At 48.5% G+C, this 21,972-nt stretch overlaps 1 protein-coding gene and 1 pseudogene across 1 annotated transcript in view; one reads left to right on the top strand and one right to left on the bottom strand.

Annotated features, from left to right (window-relative positions):
- Positions 1–4,923: 4,923 nt before the first annotated feature.
- Positions 4,924–6,159, bottom strand: LOC150010886 (small ribosomal subunit protein eS8 pseudogene; annotated as a pseudogene).
- A 2,159-nt stretch (positions 6,160–8,318) lies between these two features.
- Positions 8,319–21,972, top strand: part of ATXN10 (ataxin 10) — a 107,727-nt gene continuing 94,073 nt past the window's right edge. The window contains exon 1 of the mRNA XM_090272263.1: positions 8,319–8,669. Coding sequence (XP_090128389.1) covers positions 8,554–8,669 — 116 coding nt within the window. The 5' untranslated portion in view covers positions 8,319–8,553. The remainder of the gene's footprint in view (positions 8,670–21,972) is intronic.

Below are 21,972 nucleotides of genomic sequence, written 5' to 3'. Positions count from 1 at the left end.
TTATGTCTTCCTCCTCATATACCTTCAGGTGATTGTTTTTTGTGTTATGTCCAGGATTTATGATTGTTGTCATGGTGTGAGTGTGTGTGTGTGTGAGAGAGAGAGAGAGAGAGAGACAGACAGAGAAAGAGATGAGAGAGAGAGAGAAAGAGAGAGAGAGAGAGAGATCTCTGGTAGGAACTTCATCCCTCTTAGAAGCAGAATCTTATGAATTGGTCCATAAAGAGCACTTTGAATAGCACTGGTCTAAACTACTGTCTCAATGATGGCTACATTCAGAATAGCATTTGTAAGTTTCTCTTCTATAGATTTCTGCTAAATGTTGTAATTAAGGGCTTAATGCCAGACAATGCCCTGGCTGGTTTGGCTCAGTGGATTGAGGTCGGCCTGCGAGCTAAGTGTCGCTGGTTCGATCTTCCAGTCAGGGCACATCAGAGAAGGAAAACTCTGACTCCAAAAAACCTCTGCTGCCTTGCGGCATACCTCTTCAGGGCAAAGGCTAAGGGAGTAAACCCCGACAGAAAATCCGGAGCCGGAGTCCCTAAGGCGGTTCGACGTTGTAGTCAACACTGGCAACTCCTGCGGCGCACCTGAAGCCAAGCTGTATTGACTCCGTCTTTCCCTTGGACCCTTCAGCTGCGAAGAGAGGGGGGGTCTGCTGCATGGGCAACAGCAGACCCTCCATATCACCCTGCCCAGGCTCTGTAGCTTCAGCTTCACTTCAACACGAGAGGAGACAGATACCGTGTCACTCCCGAGTCGGACTGCACAGCCATTCTCGGCGGTGCAGATAGACTCTTAAGAAGCTACACCATCGTCTCTCGAGACGGAGGGCTGCCGACGACGAATGCCAGACAATGTCAACCCAGTGGAGGAATTCCAAGTTTAGGCAGAGAATGTAGGAGGAGTGCTATTAATATCTGAATATTGTTTGGTACTGATTGACTCAACAAAGCTCATTACATATAAAGCAATTCTGACTTTTGTGGATTGTTCTCAATGAATTTCTCTTTTCTGCCAATAGACTTTTTTCTTCACTGGTTTTCAACCTTCTGTGATGTTAGCTGCTGGGAAGTGTAAGCAGGGGAAGTTTTCAGGCAAGAGATATACCTGGGCCTGTGTCCACAGAGGTAGCCTTTTCCTCCCCCAATTTTTAAATTTGTGGTAAAATATCCATAATATGGAATTTGCTATCATAGTCATTTTTAAGCATACAGTTCAGTGGTATTAAATGCGCTCACAATGTGGAACCATCACCACAATTCATAATTCATTTCATCCTGTAAGACTGAAACGCTATCTATTTAAAACTCCCCACTCCTCCCTCCCCTCAGCCCATGGCAGACATCGTTCCACATTCTAGCTCTGTGGGTGTGATTACTCTTAAGTAGCCTGTGTAAATGGATCACACATTACTGTCATTTTTTGTGACTGGCTTATTTCACTTAGCTTAATGTCCTCAAGGTTTATCCATGTTGTAGTATGTGTCAGAATTCCCTTCCTTTCTAAGGCTGAGTAATGGTCCCTGTGTGGGTAAGCCGTGTTTTGCTTATCCGTTCATTTGTTGATGAGCACTGGGTTGCTTCCACATTTTAGCTATTATCAGTAATGCTGTTATGAATATGGGTGTACAGGTAACCCTTCAAGACCCTCCTTTCAATTCTTTTGGGTATACACCTAGAAGTGGAATTGCTGGATCATATGGTAATTCCACCTTTCGTTTTTTGAGGAACTATCATTGCTGTTGAGTTTTAAGGGTTCTTTATTTTTCTGGATATTAATACCTTATCAGATATATGATTTGTAAATATTTCTTCCCATTATGTGGGCTTTTTGTTCTGCGTAGTCTCTTTGATGCACAAAATGTACTTATTTACTTTGTTGCCTGTGCAGAGGAGGCATTTTGAGAGGCCTGAGAGCATGCATTGGGACATGCGAGGGGCAACAGTCCCCAGGTGGTTTCATGCTGGTCCGGAGCAGGACCATGCCTTCAATGTTCCAATTCTTTCTCTATGTAGACCCACGACACCTTGTTGCTTTACTTTTACTTTGTGCTTTGGATGGTCGTTTAGATGAAGCTGAATGTTTATCATTCTTATTGCTCTTTATTCCTCCCTTTGACCTGGGATGTCTGGTCTCTTATTCATAGTCTTTTGTCTTTCCTTAAGCACGTCTGCTGGCAGTTATTATTTATATTTTTTTGGCAATTTAAGGTAGAATTCCATGATTTTAGTGTTTATTTAGTGTTAATGTTTAGTATTTCTGTAGAGAACCCAGTATAGTCAAATTCTTACTCCTTTGAAAAGAACTTGTCTTTTTTTTCCCTATGATTTATTAGATTTTGTCTCCTGCAGTTTCTCTACGATGTGTCTCTCTCTCTGTTTCTTTTTATTAGTTTTGTTTTATAGTCATCGAGCTTCTTGAATCTGTGGTTTGGAATCTTCTATCAGTTTTGACAAACTCTCGACTACTTTAAGTATTGTTATTAACCTGTTTCTTTCACCTCTCTGAGACTCCAGTTATGTGTGTTAGATTTTCTCAATTTCTTCTCTGTTTCTTAGCTCTTTCTTATTTTTTATATTCTTATGTCTTTGTGGTGAATAATTTCTTCTGATCTATCTGGCAGTTCATTTATTTTCTCCTTAGATCTCTCTAAATTGCTGTTAAATCTATCCATTTAATTTTTACTGTGCTAGTCTCTCTTTCAGTTCCAGAATTTCTATTTACTTCCTTTATAAATATACTGTTATATACATATACATATTATATTTCAATTCCTTGCTTGGACTTTTGAATTGTGTTTTGTTTCTTTTAATATAGCAAACATTGCTTCATTGTTTATGTATGATAATTCAGTGTCTTAAATCTTCATGGGTCAGCTTGTGTTGTATGTTGTATGTTGCTGATTCCTCTCATAATGTTAGGCCTAGTTATTTTTGTGCTATTCACTATATTTGAGTATTATTTGTAGGAATAATTTTATGCCTAGGATGTCACTGTCCTCCAAAGATGGTTTTCAATTGTTTCTACCACATGTCTAAATGCACTATAACTCTGGGTTTGTCTTAAACGCAATTCAGATTTTTTTGTTGCTTGGATCAACTAGGAGACAGGAAAAAAATTGAAATATTTCATTTTTTAAAAAATTTTTCTCATTCAGAGGATTGCTTTAAATAACCTAGGCTGTCATTACTAAAAGCGAAACTTTTTCCATTTTGTGAAACTTCTTGTATAAGACAGAGGTTGTGTCTTTTCTTTGTGCTTGGTGGAGCTCACTGTAAAACCAAATGGTCTTAGGCCATTTTTGGTGCTTTATTTTCTGGAATGTACGTCCCCTTTTGCCTGTCCAGCATTCACCTAATCACTTAAGATCCAGCTTATATGTCTTCTTTAGTAGTCCTTCTAGTTCCCTAGCCCTTTGTATTTCCTTTCTGGTATTATTACATTGTATCATTAGTATGCATTTATATTTCTGGATACCGTAACAGACCAAGAGCTGATTGATGGCTGAGGCACTATATTATTCATCTTTGTAATACTAGACTCTAATATAGTTTGATAGATGCTAAAAAATATTGGCTAAATTGAAATATGAAAATTAAATTTAAACTTGGTATAAATCACAGGAAATTAGGTTGCTAACTTTACAAATAGCGTAAAAAATGTTGATCCCTACAATGTAACTATAACTAGGAAGGTCAGAATTATTGCTTTGAATACCAGCAGTCTGCTGTCAGTCACTTACTACCAGTTATACCTTGAGCCCAATTAAGTAGGTATTATCACTATTTTATTTTACAAATTAAAAAGAAAGGCTTAAAGATATGGTTGCTTGTGCAAGGTCAGGGGCTAACAGATGAGAACATGATTTACATTATCCAGATTTGTCTGATTCCAGAGCTCATCCCTTTACCAGAGATTGGCAAACCTTTTCTATAAAGTACCAAATAGTTAATATTTTAGGTTCTGTGGGTTATACAATCTCTGTCACAGTTACTCAACTCTGCTATTGTAGCATCAAATAAGCCATAGTAAATATGTAAATAAATGACTGTGACAGTTTCCAATACAAGTTACAAAAATAGATAGTGGGAAAGACTTGGCTCGCAGGCTGCAGTTTGCTGGTCCCTGCTCTTAATAATTACACTAGTCTACTATTTTTTTCCCTTCAGTCTCCAAAGTTTTCAGTTCAATACATACTTATAACTTTGCTTCTAAGGACAAGGCACTGAGCTTGGTCTTGATGGAATAAGGAAGATAAAATCTCTGCCTCGAGGGACCTCAGATACAGAGAGATGGTACATAAACACAATTATAGTACAAGGATGCCTATGAAAAATCAGTGCCAAGAGAGAGATTTTCCTGACTGACACATGATGTCTTAGTGGAGTAAGTGGCAATGACATAAGCTTTCTAGTGGGAAAATCATAGGCAGAGATGGCAAGAAGAAAGTGACGTAGAGGAGTTGGCACAGGCAAGAATTTTTCTCTCCATCTCTCACCTTCCATTTTCTTTACCAGTATCCATACTTAATCACTCTTTCCTGTGCCAAAACCATACGCACTTTGGCTCAAATCATTTTGCCTGAACCTCACCTACTTTCTTCCTTGCTTTGCATTTTTTCCCTTTCCTCCTTTTTTTATATTTATTTTTACTTCTTGACTACTGAATCATTGCTGATCCAGTTCTTCTGCAGTAGGCTCAAGACACAAACTCATATAGCAAATTTCATCTGAAGTTTAATTCAGGTATGTCAACATGGTGGCACGTTTATCTAACGCAGTGATTTTCTACCTTTTTCATCTCATGGAATACATAAACTAATTACTAAACCTCCATAGCACGCCAAAAAACAAATATATATATTTTTGCTGATCTGACAAAAAAAAAGTATAATATTGATACAGTCACACCACACAGCTATTGTGTTGGCTGTTATCGTTTTTTAATTTGACAATCTAAGGGAAAAGAGGTCAGTGACTTTGACTAAGTAGTCAGGAGGTACTGCATGTTTTAAGAATTCTTGCAGCACACCAGTTGAAAATCACAGATCTAAGGTGAACAATTACGTAACATTGTATAATGTTAAAAAATGTCTTTTAGCCCAAGTGAAATATTAACTTAGTTTTGTCAATTCCATCAAGGTTGAAAATCCTTCAGTCGATTCCAGGCAGTCAATAACACCCACTGTTTGACAAATTTGATATTCTTTTGTTTGTCCTACTTGCCTATATTTCTAGCCTGTCCTGTTAATCTGTTTTAATTTTCCTTTTATTTTTTTCTTCCTCTCTCCCACCCTTCCTCTTTCCTGTACTTTTTTTGATTGTTGTACTCCTTCTAGAGGCATATTATTTCCTTTGTCCTTTCTGAAAATATCTTTTTTTTTTCCTTCACAGAAGGTAGAACACCTTCATTACATGAGCTAAGATAGGGGAGAGGAGGATCTATGCACTTCTCCAGGCCTTGATTGTCCTCAGATAGAACTCTAGCTCCTTGCCTTCTAGCACATGGCCAACTGCTTAGCCACGCTGGCTGAGACTTGAAGCTATGCGCATGCAAGAAGCTTGCCCTGCTGGAACTGTTCCTCTAGACAACTGCTGATTTTGGCATTCTTTTCTTTCATCATATTTCTTCTGAATTTTCTTTAAATGCTTTTGTTTAGAATCTCTTTCTCCTCAGGAGTCAGCTTGGCCTCCATCTTGCAGCCCAGAGGCAGTGCACAGCAGTGCTTGCTCCACTGTCTGTATGGTATGCTGTCAACCAGCACGACAGGGGTCTTCACTAGGGTGTCGGTGCGGGCCAGTTCATTGCTGGATGCATTGTAGACAACACCGATAACCCTTGTTTGCAAGTACAACTGGTGGAGTCCCAGGAGAAGCTGCCCATATGCAGTCTCACAGCATGGTACTTTTTGCTGCCTCCTCACACATGGACTGTGTATATGCGGTGGGAGCCAAACTTAGTGTTGGTAGTAGGGTGTCCCAGCTCATACTTATGCTTCTTGTGGTAAGGCTTTCTCTTGTTTCCAGCCTTTTGCACTTGTGCCAGTTGCCCTGAGAGATACCCATGGCTTGGTGCCTCCTGGAAAAAGAAACATAGTCATGGTCCTAAAATATCTTTTAAAATATTGTTTATTAATTCTATTAATATTTATTGAATAATTACCTTTTCTAGGTGCTGGAGTACATTCTGGCAGTAAACAAACTAGATAATACTAATTAAATTAGAATTAAACTATGATATAGGAAGTGTTAAGTGCCATGTAGAAAAATTCCTGAGGATCAAGAATTTGGGTGGTATGTTCAGTTTTAAAGATTGCTAAGGGAGTCCTGGCGGGTGTGGCTCAGGTGATTGAGCACCGGCCTATGAACAGAAAGGTCAGCAGTTGTATTCCCTGTCAGGGCACATTCCTGGGTCTTGCAGGCCAGGTCTCCGATTGGGGGCATGAGGGGCAACCACCAATGTTTCTACCGGTCAATGTTTTCCCTTCCCCTCTCTCTAAAATAAATAAATTCTTTAAAAAAAAAAAGATAAGCGAAACTCATTAGATCATTTGGGTAGGTAAGTTGAGGGGAGTAAGGAAGCAAACCCTGTAAGTATTTGACTTGCATTTTAATTAAGAAAATATTTATTTTTAGAGAGAGGGGAAGGGAGAGAGAAAGAGAGGAAGAGAAGCATCAATGTGTGGTTGCCTCTCGTGCACCCCTAACAGGGGACCTGGCCCGCAACCCAGGCCTGTGCCCGGACTGGGAATTGAACCGGCGACCCTTTGGTTTGCAGGCTGGTGCTCAGTCCACTGAGCCACACCAGCCAGGGTTTTGGTTTGCATTTTAAAGGATCTAGAATATAGAGCGGCAAGAGAAGAAGCAAAGAAACCAATCAATATTATATTGCAATAATCCAGGCAGTAAATCTGAATATTATGGGGAATGTTTTCTAAGGATTGTTAAGTATTTTGAATGGTCTTGAGCACTGCTAGGTGATCTAATGCTTGGTACATAGTAGGAACACAAATATTTGTGGGGCGAATATGTAGTCAGTTAAAAGGATAAGGCTGAATTACAATCCTAAGTAACTTGCTTGTGCACGATTCTTTACTTCTGCATACCCTAGTAGTGCTTATTACTGTATCCAAATTTTATTTATGAAGGAACACCAGAAGCACATTATAGACACACCCCTGCTCTTTCAATCATCCGTGTTCCCCAGGGACAAGCCCAGCGTGCGCGCTGCTGCGGCAGGATCTAGCCCCCCGACTTCTAACCGCGCTTTACCCCCCTGACGGCCCGGCGCCGGGCAGTCGCAGCCCGCGGCAGGTGCTGGGAAGAATCCCTGCGCCTCAGGCACTGGTTTCCAGGGGCCGGGACTGGCCAGCCCCAGACGGGCTGCTCCGGTTTCCAGAGGGGAGGAGTCCGGGCGCTGATCGCCTCAGCTGCGGGGCCCTGCATGGCCTCCTGAGGGGGAGGGGACAGGGCCAGGGCCACCTGGTCTCCAGCCTCCTGGAAGGGAGCCTCTGCCCAGCTCCCCCCCTCAGGAGAACCGGTCCCTGTTCCCCTCCCCCTCAGGTGAACCCGTGCCTGTCCCCCTCCCCCTGCAGGTGAACCCGTGCCTGTCCCCCTCCCCCTGCAGGTGAACCCATCCCTGTACCCCTCCCCCTGCAGGTGAACTCGTCCCTGTCCCCCTCCCTCTTCAGGTGAACCCGTGCCTGTCCCCGTCCCCCTCAGGTGAACCCGTCCCTGTCCCCCTCCCCCTTCAGGTGAAGCCGTCCCTGTCCCCCTCCCCCTTCAGGTGAAGCCGTCCCTGTCCCCCTTCAGGTGAACCTGGCCCCGTACCCCTCCTCAGGTGAAGCCGTCCCCGTACCCCTCCCCCTCAGGTGAACCCGTCCCCATACCCCTCCCCCTCAGATGGACCCGTCCCTGTCCCCCTCCCCCTTCAGGTGAAGCCGTCCCTGTCCCCCTCCCCCCTCAGGTGAACCCGTCCCCGTACCCCCCCCCCCAGGTAAACGCATCCCTGTCTCCCCCCCACCCCCGCAGGTGGACCGGTCCCTGTCCCCCTCCCTCTTCAGGTGAACCCGTGCCTGTCCCTGTCCCCCTCCCCCCTCAGGTGAACCTGTCCCTGTCCCCCTCCCCCCTCAGGTGAACGCATCCCTGTCTCCCCCCCACCCCCGCAGGTGGACCGGTCCCTGTGCCCGCCCCTCAGGAATAACCTCGGAACCAGGCCACCGCCCCAGACCCAACACCCTCTCGGCGTCCCTCCCCTCGCGTCACACAAATCTCCGCCTGCGCCCCCTCCCCTCCCGCCATATTTCCGCTGGCGCCGCGTCCCGGCCGCACTTCCGTCTGAGCCCCCTCCCCTGGCGGCACGGTCCCTGCGGTCCCGCGGAGCCCGGCGCATCGTCTCGCTCTCCCGCGCGGCGTCCGGCTGCACGGCGCTGAGACAGCGGCGAGATCCCGAGGCGCTGCTCCTGCCACGCTTGCCCCGCGGCCGCCGCTCCTCCCGCCGCCGCCGCTGCTTCTGCTGCTGCTGCTCCGCGTCAGGCGCGGCTTCGGCAAGATGGCGGCGCCCAGGCTGCCGAGCGTCCGGCTGTCCGGCATCATGGTGCCCGCGCCGATCCCGGACCTGGATGCGCTCCGCGCGCTGACGGCGCTCTTCAAGGAGCCGCGGAATCGGTGAGGGCCGCGCGGCGGGGTGGGGGCGGGGCGGGCCGCCCTCCCGGGGGACGGCAGCGGGCGGCGGTCTCTGCGGCTGGTCCGGGAGCCGCTGCCCTCATGCTCCCGCGGCGGTCCCTGGCTCCCGCGGGGCGGCACCGACACGTGCACCCCGCCCGCCCGGGCGGACGCGGGGGGGGGGGGCACCGCCTGCCGGGAGCTGCTGGCCGGGGGCGGGCTGACAGGCCCCGGGGTCAGGGCGCGGGACCGCCAGTCACTGGGGCGGGGCCGGGGCCCGCGGTGCCCGACGCCGAGCCAGGCAGTGCCGCTGCCCGTGGAGACGCCCCTCAGCCCCTGCCCTGCCCCCCCAGGGGAGACAGCCCGGGTGTGGCGCCTGCCCCCGGTGGCCCCGCGGGCCGTGCGCTGCGGCCAGTGCCCGGGAGTCCTGGCGTCCTTTTCTGAGAAGGGGACTGGGCTACAGAGCTTCGCCCGCGGGACTGTGTCGAGGACCCGTGAGCCGAAGCGAGTGGGACCATCACGGGGGCAACGCCCCGGCCCGGCTGCTGTGGCCCTGTGCTGCTCTCTGGGCCCCGGGCTGTCATCTGTGTAACGGGAGCGGTGTCGGACGGTGCCGCCCTGGTGGGACGGTTTAGTAAGGACTAAATGGGCTGATACTCCGTCAAAGGCCTCAGCACTTAGACCTGTCGCATGGAACCAAGTAAATGGAGCCGATGGTAGCATTTCGGGAAAGCCCTGTTCTGGGAGGACGGGTTCCAGGAAGCCCGCAGGTAATCATACCACCCTGTGGGTACCTGCGTAGGGCTGCGGGTACTGCGGGTGCCTACGTAGAGAGGGCGGGTACCTACATAGAGCTGCGGGTAGTTACGTAGATAGGGCGGGTACCCACGTACAGCTGCGGGTATCCACGTAGAGAGGGCGGGTACCTACGTACAGCTCCGGGTGCCTACGTAGAGAGGGCGGGTACCCACGTACAGCTGCGGGTACCTGCGGGTACCTACGTAGAGGGGCGGGTACCTACATAGAGCTGCGGGTACTTACGTGGAGAGGGCGGGTACCCACGTACAGCTGCGGGTACCTACGTAGAGAGGGCGGGTACCTACGTACAGCGGCGGGTACTTACGTAGAGGGCGGATACCTACGTACAGCTGCGGGTACCTACGTAGAGAGGGCGGGTACCTACGTACAGCTGCGGGTACCTACGTAGAGAGGGCGGGTACCTACGTACAGCTGCGGGTACCTACGTAGAGAGGGCGGGTACCTACGTACAGCGGCGGGTACTTACGTAGAGGGCGGATACCTACGTACAGCTGCGGGTACCTACGTAGAGAGGGCGGGTACCTACGTACAGCTGCGGGTACCTACGTACAGCTGCGGGTACCTACGTAGAGAGGGCGGGTACCTACGTACAGCGGCGGGTACTTACGTAGAGGGCGGATACCTACGTACAGCTGCGGGTACCTACGTAGAGAGGGCGGGTACCTACGTACAGCTGCGGGTACCTACGTAGAGAGGGCGGGTACCTACGTACAGCTGCGGGTACCTACGTAGAGAGGGCGGGTACCTACGTACAGCGGCGGGTACTTACGTAGAGGGCGGATACCTACGTACCGCAGCGGATACGTACTACAGCGGCGGACGCCTACGTACAGCGGCCGATACGTAGAGAGGGCGGGCACCTACGTACATTGTGGATACTTACGTAGAGGGCGGGTACTGACGTACAGCTGCGGATACGTAGAGGGCGGATACCTACGTACCGCTGCGGATACTTACGTAGAGGGCGGATACCTACGTACCACAGCGGATACTTACGTAGAGGGCGGATACCTACGTACAGCTGCGGATACTACAGCGGCGGACACCTACGTACAGCGGCCGATACGTAGAGAGGGTGGGCACCTACGTACAGCTGCGGATACTTACGTACTAGAGCGGCGGACACCGTACAGCGGCCGATACGTAGAGAGGGTGGGCACCTACGTACAGCGGCGGATACTTACGTACCACGGCAGATACGTAGAGAGGGTGGGCACCTACGTACAGCGGCGGATAGTTACGTACCACGGCAGATACGTAGAGAGGGCGGGGTACCTACGTAGAGCTGCGGGTAGAGATCCTAGAAGGAGGGGCCAGTAGACTTGCGCTGGTCCCGGTGGTCCGCGCAGGCCCTGTTGTCTTTAAACCTGGCCCCTTCGTCTAGCGAGAAGAGTGCTAAGTGCCCAGGGCACTACTGCGGGGGCTTCTTGGTGGACACGTTAACGATACGTTTGGGAGATACCGTTGATTGAGTTAATGCTTCCGTAGGTCTGTCCTGGGTGGACCCCGTAATTAGTCACCAGCCGTTTATTCAGCACTTGCTATGAAACAGGTTCTTTGCTAGGGGCTGCAGGTTCAAAGGTGAACGTGACGTGATCCCTTTTTGTTGTCCAAGCACGTTAGGGAAAGTGTTGTGTGAAGAGACTGATGGGGGTCTAGACGAGAGGAGGAGGTGACACTGCGGGCCTTGTAGATGTTTGTCCGATCGATAGAGGGGCCAGGAAAGGCTTTAAATCGTGTCAGCTTCATGGCGTGGAGCCGAGAGGGTTAGTTAGGAAGAGCAGGAAATGCGCAGGGACCGAGTGCTGGTTTGGTCCCAGAGAGGGTTACCCGAGACAGCATGGCGTCTGACTCTCCAACAGCAGGTCCCTTGCTGTAACCTGTAGGGTCAGGTCCAAGACCCGAGGCGTTTACAAGGCCTCTCTCTGTTCTTCTCTCGTGGAAGGTTCCGTCGAGGCGCTCGCTGGGTAGGATCTGCACATTACACAGAGCGCTCTGGCTGCCATTTTGAAGGATAAACGAGAGAGGGCGAGGCCAGAGGCAGGGGACTTTTAAGAAGCTGATGCAGAGGCCCCGCTGGGAAAGTGCCTGAATTAGGACGTTGTCTGGGGGGGTGGACAGGATCAACTTTGAAGAATGCTTCCAGGTGGTAAGGATTGCTAGGGGAGAATGAGGAGACAGGGGTGCTTCCCACATTGGGCTCGATGGAGCGTGGTCCTTGTTCCAGGCCGTTCGGAGGCCAGGAAAGGCGAGCTGATGAGCCCGTGTGGGGACGGGGATGCAGCTGGGCGGCGGCGCGGAGCGCCTTCGGTGAGAGCTCGGAAGGGTGGGCTTCTGGTCCGGGCCGTGCCGTGCCACTGCCTCTGCGTGCCGTTGGACGGGCACTGGTTGCCCCTCGGAGAGGTCTCATGGGGTCCGGACCAGAGCCCAGTAGCTCTGAGGGCATCCCTCCGACGCAGATGAACCCGGAGGCAGGCGGGGCCCAGATGCCAGGGGCTGGATGGAACCTCAAGTGAAGCAAAGGGAGGCCTCAGCGTAGCAATAGAAAGTTCCAGGCGAGCGAAACACAGGCCGATGGAAGTAAGGAAGCAGCTAATGGCGCAGAAGATCTGCGTGTTAGCCGAGAAAATGTGTTTGGTGGGCCTTCCCAGATGGGACGCGACAAAACGCGCCCTGTCTGTGGTAGCGGGAGCAACAGGAGTGTCCCGCAGCGGAAAGAACGAGGGTTGGGGAATGAGGGAGACCTGGACAGGAACCCTGGCTTAGCTCTCTGGACTTCTCGTTTCTGGTCTTGAAAAGGCGGCTGATACTGCCCGTTTTGGGTGACTCTCGTGAGGATCTGTAATATTATATGTGTAGCGTGGGGTTATGCCTAGCAGGTGCTGTGTACTTCGCACCTGCTGTTAAAAACTAAGTGGGCTGTAAGCCCCCAGGAACCCAGTTTGTTTAATCTCCTGCTTTGTAGAAAGCAATGGAAGCTATTTTTAGAAGATGTTAATTCTAATTTTGGGGTTTCCAAGGAAAGGAATCCCAGGATCTTATTACAACTTTTAGCCAACCCCCAAGGGACAGTAATTCTCATATCTCATTGTAGTAGTTTTAGATATGTCCACAAATTTTTTTTCTTTTTAAGATTTTATTTATTTATTTTTAGAGAGAGGGAAAGGGACCTTGTCCATGACTTGGGCATGTGCCCTGACCAGGAATTGAACTGGTGACCTTTTGGTTCGCAGGCCGGTGCTCATCCACTGAGCTGCACCAGCCAGGGCCTACAAATTCTTTGATACGCTGTCCTTCAAGAGGAGGAGAGTGGACTGAATTTAGTGATTTGATTTTCTTTCTTTATTTTTTAAAAATTTATTTTTTAGAGAGAGGGGAAGGGAGGGAGAAAGCGGGAGAGAAACACGGATGTGAGAGAGAAACATTGATTGGTTGCCTCTTGCACGCCCCCAACGAGGGACCCGACCTGTAACCCAAGCCTGTGCCCTGACCAGGAATCGAATCAGTGACCTTGCACACTTTGCAGGATGTCAGTGCCCAGCCAACTGAGCCACACTGGTCGGGGCTTATGATTTGCTCTTTAATAAGAATATGGCAGAAGTGGCAGTGTATGACTTCTGAGACCAGGTCATTCATACCAGGCATTGCGGCTTTCTCTTTGACCTCCCTCGGATCCCTTACTCTTGACCAAGGCAGCTGCTGTGTAATAAGGATACTCAAGCATCCCTCTAAAGAGATGGATGTGGTGAGGGACGGAGGCCTCCTGCCGGCAGCCATGGGATGGATCAGTTACAGGCAGACCGGGTCCTGTCGGTCCCAGCCCTCAGCTGTGCGTGCATCTTCCTGAGAACCCCTGAGCCAGAACCACCCGACCCTGACGGTCACTGTTTGAAATTGCTGAGTTTTGGGGTAATTTATTCAATAGAGATAGATCATTACTGTCTCGATCTAAATTCTTCATGCTCTGGGTTAAACCCACATTCTATAACCTACTTCTTGAATAGTATCTGAATCACTTAAATCCATAAAAAATGCTTATGGTCATAAAATATCAATATCAGTAAGATACTGTCCCTGGGGCTGCTGGGGCTCAGTGGATTGAGCGCCGGCCTGCTAACAGAGAAGTGGCCGGTTCGATTCCCAGTCAGGGCACGGGCCTGGGTTGCAGGCCAGGTCCCCAGTTGGGGACGTGCGAGAGGCAACCACACCTTGATGTTTCTCTCCCTCTCTTTTCTCCCTCCCTTCCTCTCTCTCTTAAAAATAAATAAATAAAACTTAAAAAAACATATATTGCTTAACTGTTTCTTCTCAGAAGGTAATTCTTTTTTTAAACCTATTTTAAGTTTGTTTTACACCTTCTCTTAAATGTACATATTTGCATTTTTAACATTTACAAGTGATTTTTCTTGCTGAGCTGAGTCTTTGCCCGTCACATTAAATTCTTCCTGGAACAAAGTAAGATATAAATATTTTAAAAATTCTATTTTTGGCCTTTTTTTAGAGGTATTAATTTCCAACTTTTTAGTCACCTTTATGATGTGTCCAGATCTCACCCTGTGTTAAAATGTGGAGCCAAGTGAGATTGGTTGTCATTCTCTGTAACTCCACTGTCCACTGAGCAGCAATTAGCTGCGTGTGGCTGCTTACGTTAATTAGGAAGAAGTAAAATCAATAATTCTATTCTTCCTTGCGTTAGTCACACTCTAAGTGCTCAGTGAGCCACGCGGGCCCGTGGCTGTCTCCCTGGTATGCAGGTGTAGAAGTTCCCCAGTGGCCCTGGCCCCAGATCTTCTGTTGGCTGTTCGTCCTGGCGGCCCCGAGGGGGCTGTGTCCCCGGTCGCTAGGCTGGCCAGCAGCGTGGACTGGATTCTCCCTGAAGCTCCCTGGGCGCCTCTGACACCGGGGACATGCAGTTCGTATTAGTGCACACAGGGCCACACTGGGTGCGCTCTTCTTCCGCTTCAGACGCAGGGGCGTCTCCGGGCACCGGGTTCTCCGTAGTGGCCCCTGTCACCACCGGGCGTAGGGGGCTCCGGTTCCCCGTCACACTGCCAGTGTTGACGTGCGGGTGGCCTCTGCCCATGCAAAGCGGGCCCCACCCTTTGGTTCTAGGCCTGATTACAGCTGAGCATTTCCATTCAGTGCTTGGTGTATGGAGATACCTTGTTTTAAAGGTGAAATATTTATAGTTGTTGGAAGTAAATACTACATCATTTGGAATGGAGGGGAGATGTTTAACGTGTGAACTCCTGTCTCATGGCACTTTTCACTTCATAGTGAAATAGCCTCTTACATGTCTTCCTCCCTGTTCTATTGCAGCGTTGTTGAGGGCTGGGACTTTTATTTATTTAAAAGAAATTTTTTTATAGTTTAATGTATTTTAATAGCAAACTTACAGGAACAGCACAGAAGACAGACAACATTAAAAACATGTACTTGCATGCAGGACAACTCAGAACAGTGAGCGAGCGGATGGAATCCTCTGTATGATAAAAATGCTACAAATACCGTTTAGTTGCCATCTGTAAGAAATTTACTTATTTTAAAAAATATCCAATGCTGCCATTGTCCAGAAAATCTTAACAGGGTTACTTAATATTGTCATAAAGTGGAACTGCTGAAGCTTGTTCACGGAAACTTCCTGACTCGCATTAATGCCTGTGTCCCCGCATTTATATTTAAAAAATTCACACACCAATGAAAATGGAAAAACTGCAAATACCTGAGTCCTGTCCCCTATTTTCCACTTGCAGTCATATATTTAGGTACCTTGTGATGCAGTGGGGGGAAAAAATCTAACGTTCAGAACTACCAGTAACGGGAAGAAGGTTTTTCTTTAAAGAAGGAAACGTTTCCCACCACAGTGGACTCGGAGGTACGTTCTCCCGGAGGCGGCGTGCCAGCTGGATGTCTTTCGGCAGAACCGTTACACGTTTGGCAAGGCTAGCACACGGGGTGGTGTCTTCCAAAGGCCAACCGGAGAGGCTTCGCTCGCCCCCTGCAGAGCACCCATAGCTGCCCGCTGGGAGTGCAGATCTGTTTTGAAGTCCTGAGCAATTTCCCGCACCAGACGCTGGAAGGGAAGTTTGTGAATCAGAAGTTCGGGGCCCTTGGATAACGTCTGATCCGTGGAGTGCCACAGTACCAGGCCCGTGACGGTGAGGCTTCTCCCCCCTCCCGCAGAGGGCGCGCTCTCACGAGCGGCTTTGGCAGCAGGTTGCTCCCACGGTGCTTTACCGCACGTCGGTTTGCGGGCGCTCTGCTTTGTACGAGCCGTGTATGGAGACCTCCTCACCGACCCCCGTTTCCTTCGGCTGGGGCTCAGGGAGCTGGAGGACGTGCCGGCCTTAGAGAGCGGCCGCGGCTGCGAACACGGACTGGCGTCTTTACGGGGCTCCTAGCACAGCGCCTGGCCCGTTCTGGGCGCCCAGGCCGCGCTGGACTGAGTAGAGCAGTGAGGAGCCGTGGCTGTCGTGAGCAGACCACCTCGTGCTGTCGCAGGGCCGGTCAGTCACGACTGCTCTGACTGCTCCGAAGCTAGGACTTCAGTCGCCACGTCATCCCTCCACTTACTTCCCCGCTTCCCGAGCGCTGCGTGCTGTGCCGTGGTCAGCGCGCAGGCACCCCGGCCATCGTGCGAATAACTGTGTTCAGCTCGCTCCGAGCCGCCCAGACGAATAGCTCAGATGCTGTGATGCTGAATTTATGAATACGCCTCGTGCCTTTCTCCCCTTGCTCACGCACACTCCTCACTCGCCCTGAAGTCTTAAGGACCATTTCACCTCCTACTGAAAGTCTGTCTGACCTTCCCGACTCCCCTGCCCTGTGTTCCCTTTGGTACTCCACGCTTACCTTTTTCCAAGAACTTCCTGTAGAATCTTCTAATCACTTGATCGTCCGCGAGTCCTGCTAAAGGAGAGCAGCCTGAAGGCAGGACGCTTGTTATTTCCCTCCGTGCCATGGTACCTGCTTTAAGGCCTAGCGCACAGCGAGCACTTCGGAGTATGTTATCGTTCCCTTAAATATTTAGTTTCCTCGCGTCATTAAGTATAAAGTGAGCCCGCAGATGAGAGACCCTAGTAGAGAAAGTATAGAAAGTGATCACATATGGTGATGACGGTGATCTCAAGTGGGAGAAAGTGTCTCGGTGTTGCTCGCTGGTACGAGTTTGTTGACTAACTTTCATAAAGGGAGTGGACAGAACACTTCAGAGGTCCACACCCTACAGAACTCAAAAATAAACCTGGCCATCTGTGTGTACACACAGTCACTAGGTTTCCCCAACCACGGCATGACGGAGCCTCTGGCCAGCAGGAGCCTTTGGATGCACCGGAAACACAACAAAGACCAAAGCAAAACAAAACCCCCAAAGCCCCACACGAACTGTCAGCCTTGCTAAGGGGCTGGATCGTCTTGACTCACCCATGATTCACATTGACTTTGTTGAGAGAGAACATCAATTAAGTTACACTATAAAAAGACCTCTTTAAGAGTGATGACAATTCCCTTTATTTTTATCTGCGCCGTGAGCTGGAAGACCACATGGAACTGTTTGGTAAGGTGTTCTGACTCAACTTCAAAACACAGATGTGGTCAGGGTGAGCCGCCCCTCACATTCAATTATCTTAAATGGACCAAGGAGACAGGAAAGAGTGAGAGCCAGCAAATCAAAATAAATAAGGTTAGCACTGTGACCAGGAGTGCCCTCAGAGGGGAGCTGCTCAGCTCTTCCACCCTTCCAGTCTTTTGTAGTGGTCCCGGGCCCCCGGGTGTGGTCACTGGGCTGTGGCCAAGGACTCACTCAACAGCAAAGGAGCCCTGGGGCTGACTCTAGGCCGAGTCAGCCTCGCTGAAGGCCACAAGCCTGGAGCAGTCACATTAGCGTTGAGAAGCCGATCGGGAAGCTGGTGATAGTCATAGCCATTCAGTTCATACATGTAGTGTTCGGACGAGTGCTGGGCACATAAGAAGCACAATTTAAGTGTCAGTAGCTTGTCGTCAGGGAGGATGTCATAAAACTTTGCCAAAAGATATTAAAACTTAGGCGCTGAGATACACCGTTACACGACAGGGAACCTCAAGAGCACGGACATCAGTTCTCCCAAAATTGAGCTGTGGTTTCAGTGACGCTCAAATTAAAATCTCAACAGGGTTTTTGTTGGGTATTTATAAGCTTATATTCTGTTTTTTCTTTTTTAAAACTTTCAGTTACAGTTTACATTCAGTATCGTTTTGTATTACTTCCAGGTGGGCAGCACAGTGGTTAGACAATCACGTATTTTCCGAAACGTTCCCCCGGTGTCTCCAGCACCCGCCTGGCACCACCCAGAGTTGTTAGGTATTTTTGACTGTGTTCCATGCACCCTACCTTACACCCCCGTGGCTGTTTTGTAACCACCAACGCGTGCTCTTAATCCCTTCACCCTTTTCACCCAGCCCCCAACACCCCCGCCCTCTGGCAGCCGTCAGTCTGTTCTCGGTGTCTGTGAGTCTGTGTCTATTTCATTTCTTTTGTTCTTTAGATCCCACGTATGGGTGAGATCATACGGTGTTTGTCTCTCTCTGGCTGGCTGACCTCACTCAGCATAGTTCCCTCCAGTTCCGTCCGTGCTGCTGCACATGTAAGATTTCATTTTTATGGCCAAGGAACATTCCATTATATAAATGTACCACAGCCTTTTTATCCGCTTGCCCATTGATGGGCCCTCAGGTTGCTTCCATATCTTGGCTGTTGTGCATAAATTCTTTGACTTTAGTGTTCTGGGTTTCTTCAGATATATACCCAGAAGAGGAATCTTTGGGTCGTAAGACAATTTCATTTTTAGTTTTTGGAGGAAACTCCATACTGTTTTCCACAGCGGCTGCACCTGTCTGCATTCCCACCAGCAGTGCACAAGGGCTCCCTTTTCTCCACAGCCCCACTGACACCTGCGTTTTGATTTACTGATGATGGCCATCCTGACAGGTGTGAGGTGGTGCCTCACTGTGGTCTTAGTTTGCATTTCTCTGATCATTAGTGATGCTGAACGTCTTGTCATATGTCAGTTGGCCATCTGTGTGTCCTCTTTGGAGAAGTGTCTAATTCAGGTCCTCTGCCCATTTTTTAAACTTTTTTTGTGTGTGTGTTGATTGTATTAACTCCTTATCAGATGTATGATTGGCATTTATCTTCTATTCAGTAGGTTGTCTTTCCATCTTGTTGATAGTTTGCTTTACAAAATCTTCTTAGCTTGATTAGTCCAATTTGTTTATTTTTTCTTTTATTTTCCTTGTGCAAGGAGATATATCAGAAAAACTAATGCTAAGAGAGATGTCAGAGGTTTTACTGCTTGCATTTTCTTTTAGGAGTTTTCCTGTCTTGCGTCTTAACATTTAAGTCTTTAATCCATTTTGAGTTTATTTTTGTATATGGTGTGAGGAGGAGGTTTAGTTTACTTTGTTTTTTTGCGTATATCTGTTCGGTTTTCCCAACACCATTTATTGAACAGACTGTCTTTACCCTGTTGTGTATTCTTGCCCCTTTGTCACATGTTAATGGACCACATAGGCGTGGGTTTGCTTCTGGGCTCTCAGTTCTGTGGTATTGATCTGTGTGTCTGTTTTTAGGCCACCAGGCTGTTTGTAGCACAGTTTGATGTCAGGTAGCGTGATACCTCCAGCTTTGTTCTTTTTTTCAAGATTGCTTGCTATTTGGGTTTTTTTGTGGTTTCATGTAATTTTTTGGATTATTTGTTCCAGTTCTGCGAAAAACCCCCTTGGTACTTAGATAGGAATTGTGTTGACCCGAGATTGCTTTGGGTAGCCTGGGCATTTTAATAACATTAATTCTGTCCATGAGCGCAGTATGTGTTTCCATTTATTTGTATTTTCAGTTTCTTATAATTTTCCCAAGTAAAGGTCTTTTACCTCTTTGGTTAAACTTATTCCCAGGTATTTTAATTTTTTTTTTTGATGCAGTTGTAAATGAGATTTTATTTTTAGCTCCCCTTTCTGATACCTCATAATTGTTTTTTAAAAATGAAACCAATTTCTGAATTTTTTAAAAATATATGTTTAAAATTTTGATTTATTGATTTTTAGAGAGAGACAGACAGACAGACATTGACATGCTGTTCCACTTATTTATTCTTTCTTTGGTTGATTCTTGTATGGGTCCTGACCTGGGATCAAATTTGCAACCTTGGTTTGTTGGGATGATGCTCCAGCCAAAAGAGCTGCCAGCCCAGGGTTGAATATTTATTTTGTATCCCACTACTTTACTGAATTTATTTACCAGTTCTAGTAGTTTTTTGGTGGAATCTTAAGAGTTCTCTATATACAGTAGCATGTCATCTTCCAATAATAATAGTTTTACTTCTTTTTTTCCAATTTGGATGCCTTTTATCTCTTCTTTTTGTCTGATTGCTGTGTCTGGGACTTCTGGTACTGTGTTGAATAAGAGAGGTGAAAGCGGACATAGGGATGTCTTGTTCCTGCTCTTAAGGAGACGCTCAAGCTGATTTTCTAATTTCTGGGGGGGGCTCCAGGTTTTCTGTTACTGCCTGACTCCCTTAAGGCCTCGTGTGAAGCCTTTTCTGACTCCGTGGCTTTACAGCCCTTCCCACGCGCCCTCAGGAAGATCTCTTACGTCCTCGGCTTCTTTGGAAGCCCCTTCCCCTTGATCTCAGAGGGGTGCGGGCCGCGTCGGAGCACACGCCTTTCCCAGAGCGTCTTCCAGGCGGGAGGCTGTTGCCACCTGCCTCCGTGTGCCGCTGGGCCTGCAGGTGTGGGGGCGTGCGCCTCGGCTGTCCCGCCGCATCCAGACAGTCCAGACCGCTTTCCTTCAGAGCACCCCCCCACTTTTCACGTGGAGAATCTCCTGCTGCCGCCGGAGACCCGGGTCACTCTCCTCGTTTGGAAGAAACCCGGCTCTGGTTGTCCGTTCGCTCTGCTTTACCTTTCCTGCCTTAGGTACAGGTCATCCTTGCGGTGCGCTGGCCTTCTGTGTCCTCGGCTTCCCTTCCGTGAGCCTGGCACCCCTCCGTGCTGCCCTGGCCTCCTCATTACCTGTGGCTGCAGCCCCTCCGGCCTCGTGTCGTGGTCTCACCCGGCCGCCCGCCGCCTCTGCCCCCGCTGGGTCCCTGCTGCAGCCAGGCGTCCCGCACTGGGTCCTCCCGCTCACCTTCCCTCCTTCGTCCAGTTGAGATCTATGGTCTTGGACTTAAGAATGGTTTTCACATTTTTAAATCCTTGAGGAAAATAAATAAAATTTCGTGACACATGAAAATGACATGAACTCGAAGTGTCTGCGTCCCGTGAAGAGTTTCGTTAGGGCAGGACCATGCCAGTTCCTTGGGGTGCTGCCCGGGGCTGGCCCTTCGCAGAAGTCTGCCTGCCCTGCAGAGTGGGACGGCCTGGGCTCCCGGACGGCTGCGGGGTCCGGATGCGGCAGGGGAAAGGCTGTCACCGAGAGTGCTGAGGTCTGCAGAGGTGAATTTCAGAATGTTGCCCGAGGCTGTTTCTGGCAGGAGATAGAAACGTTTTATTTTCTGTTTTTGCTCTGTCAGCCCCGTCAGATCAGTAGGCAGCGCGCACGGTTTTCAGTAACAATCCGTGATCGGTACTTTAATCTCTGAACTTGGGTGTATTTTAATAGTTTTTCTTAGTGACAGAATTTACCCCAAACCACCTATACCGGGTTTTAATTAAATCTAAGGTATTAGAATAAATCTTGTAACAAGTGTTGTAGCGTCCCAGTGAGTAGCACTCGGGTTCCTTTGCGGCAGGGGCCCGGGGAGGAGCCCGCGGCGCGGGGCGTGCGGCCCGGCCGCCTGCTGCAGGTGATCGCGGCCGGGCTTTAATTTACACAAACAGGACTTGCCAGGATTAAACCTCCAGATCTGTTCCAACTTGACGGAGATGAAATTCTACCTTTTGTATAATTCAAAGGCTTTTTTTGGGCCTTTTTTTTTTTGTTGTATAATGTAACATTTCATTTATATGTTGTCTTCAGGGTATGCATTCCTATCTAACAGGAATGTCTAACGGTTGAATTTTAATTGTCCTCTTAAGTACTTTCTGCCTCCTGTGAATGAAGTAGCTAAGCTTTTTCAAGTCCTTGTGACTGTTTGGTGTTAGTTTGGTTAAAGCAGAAATGACAGCGATTTTTATTATTAATAACATTTGTAATATAGGAGCGATTGACGGATCTTTACTAGCTATCCCACTGTCGTTAATCATTACACACATTTAGCTGTGCTGTCTTGACAGTGAACTTAGAATTTGTAGACAGAGTACATTACAACTACTTTGGATCTATAATGCCAAAAAAGCTTTCTTTCAAGGCTATTTAGGAGGTAAAGAATTATATAGGAGAGTTAAAGGCTTTCATAGTTACTGCTAGTGGGTAAAAGCTTTTTTGTCCTCACCTGATGAAAGTTGTTAAAAATATGGTGAATAAAATATATAGCTATTAATTACATGGCTCTAAAGGAAAGGGTTTCCCCTA

Source organism: Furipterus horrens, unplaced genomic scaffold, assembly GCF_987537825.1.
Source record: "Furipterus horrens unplaced genomic scaffold, mFurHor1.1.pri manual_scaffold_4, whole genome shotgun sequence".
Taxonomy (NCBI): domain Eukaryota; kingdom Metazoa; phylum Chordata; class Mammalia; order Chiroptera; family Furipteridae; genus Furipterus; species Furipterus horrens.
Note: the sequence above shows the minus strand (reverse complement) of the source record. Positions and strands in the feature narration are given on the sequence as shown.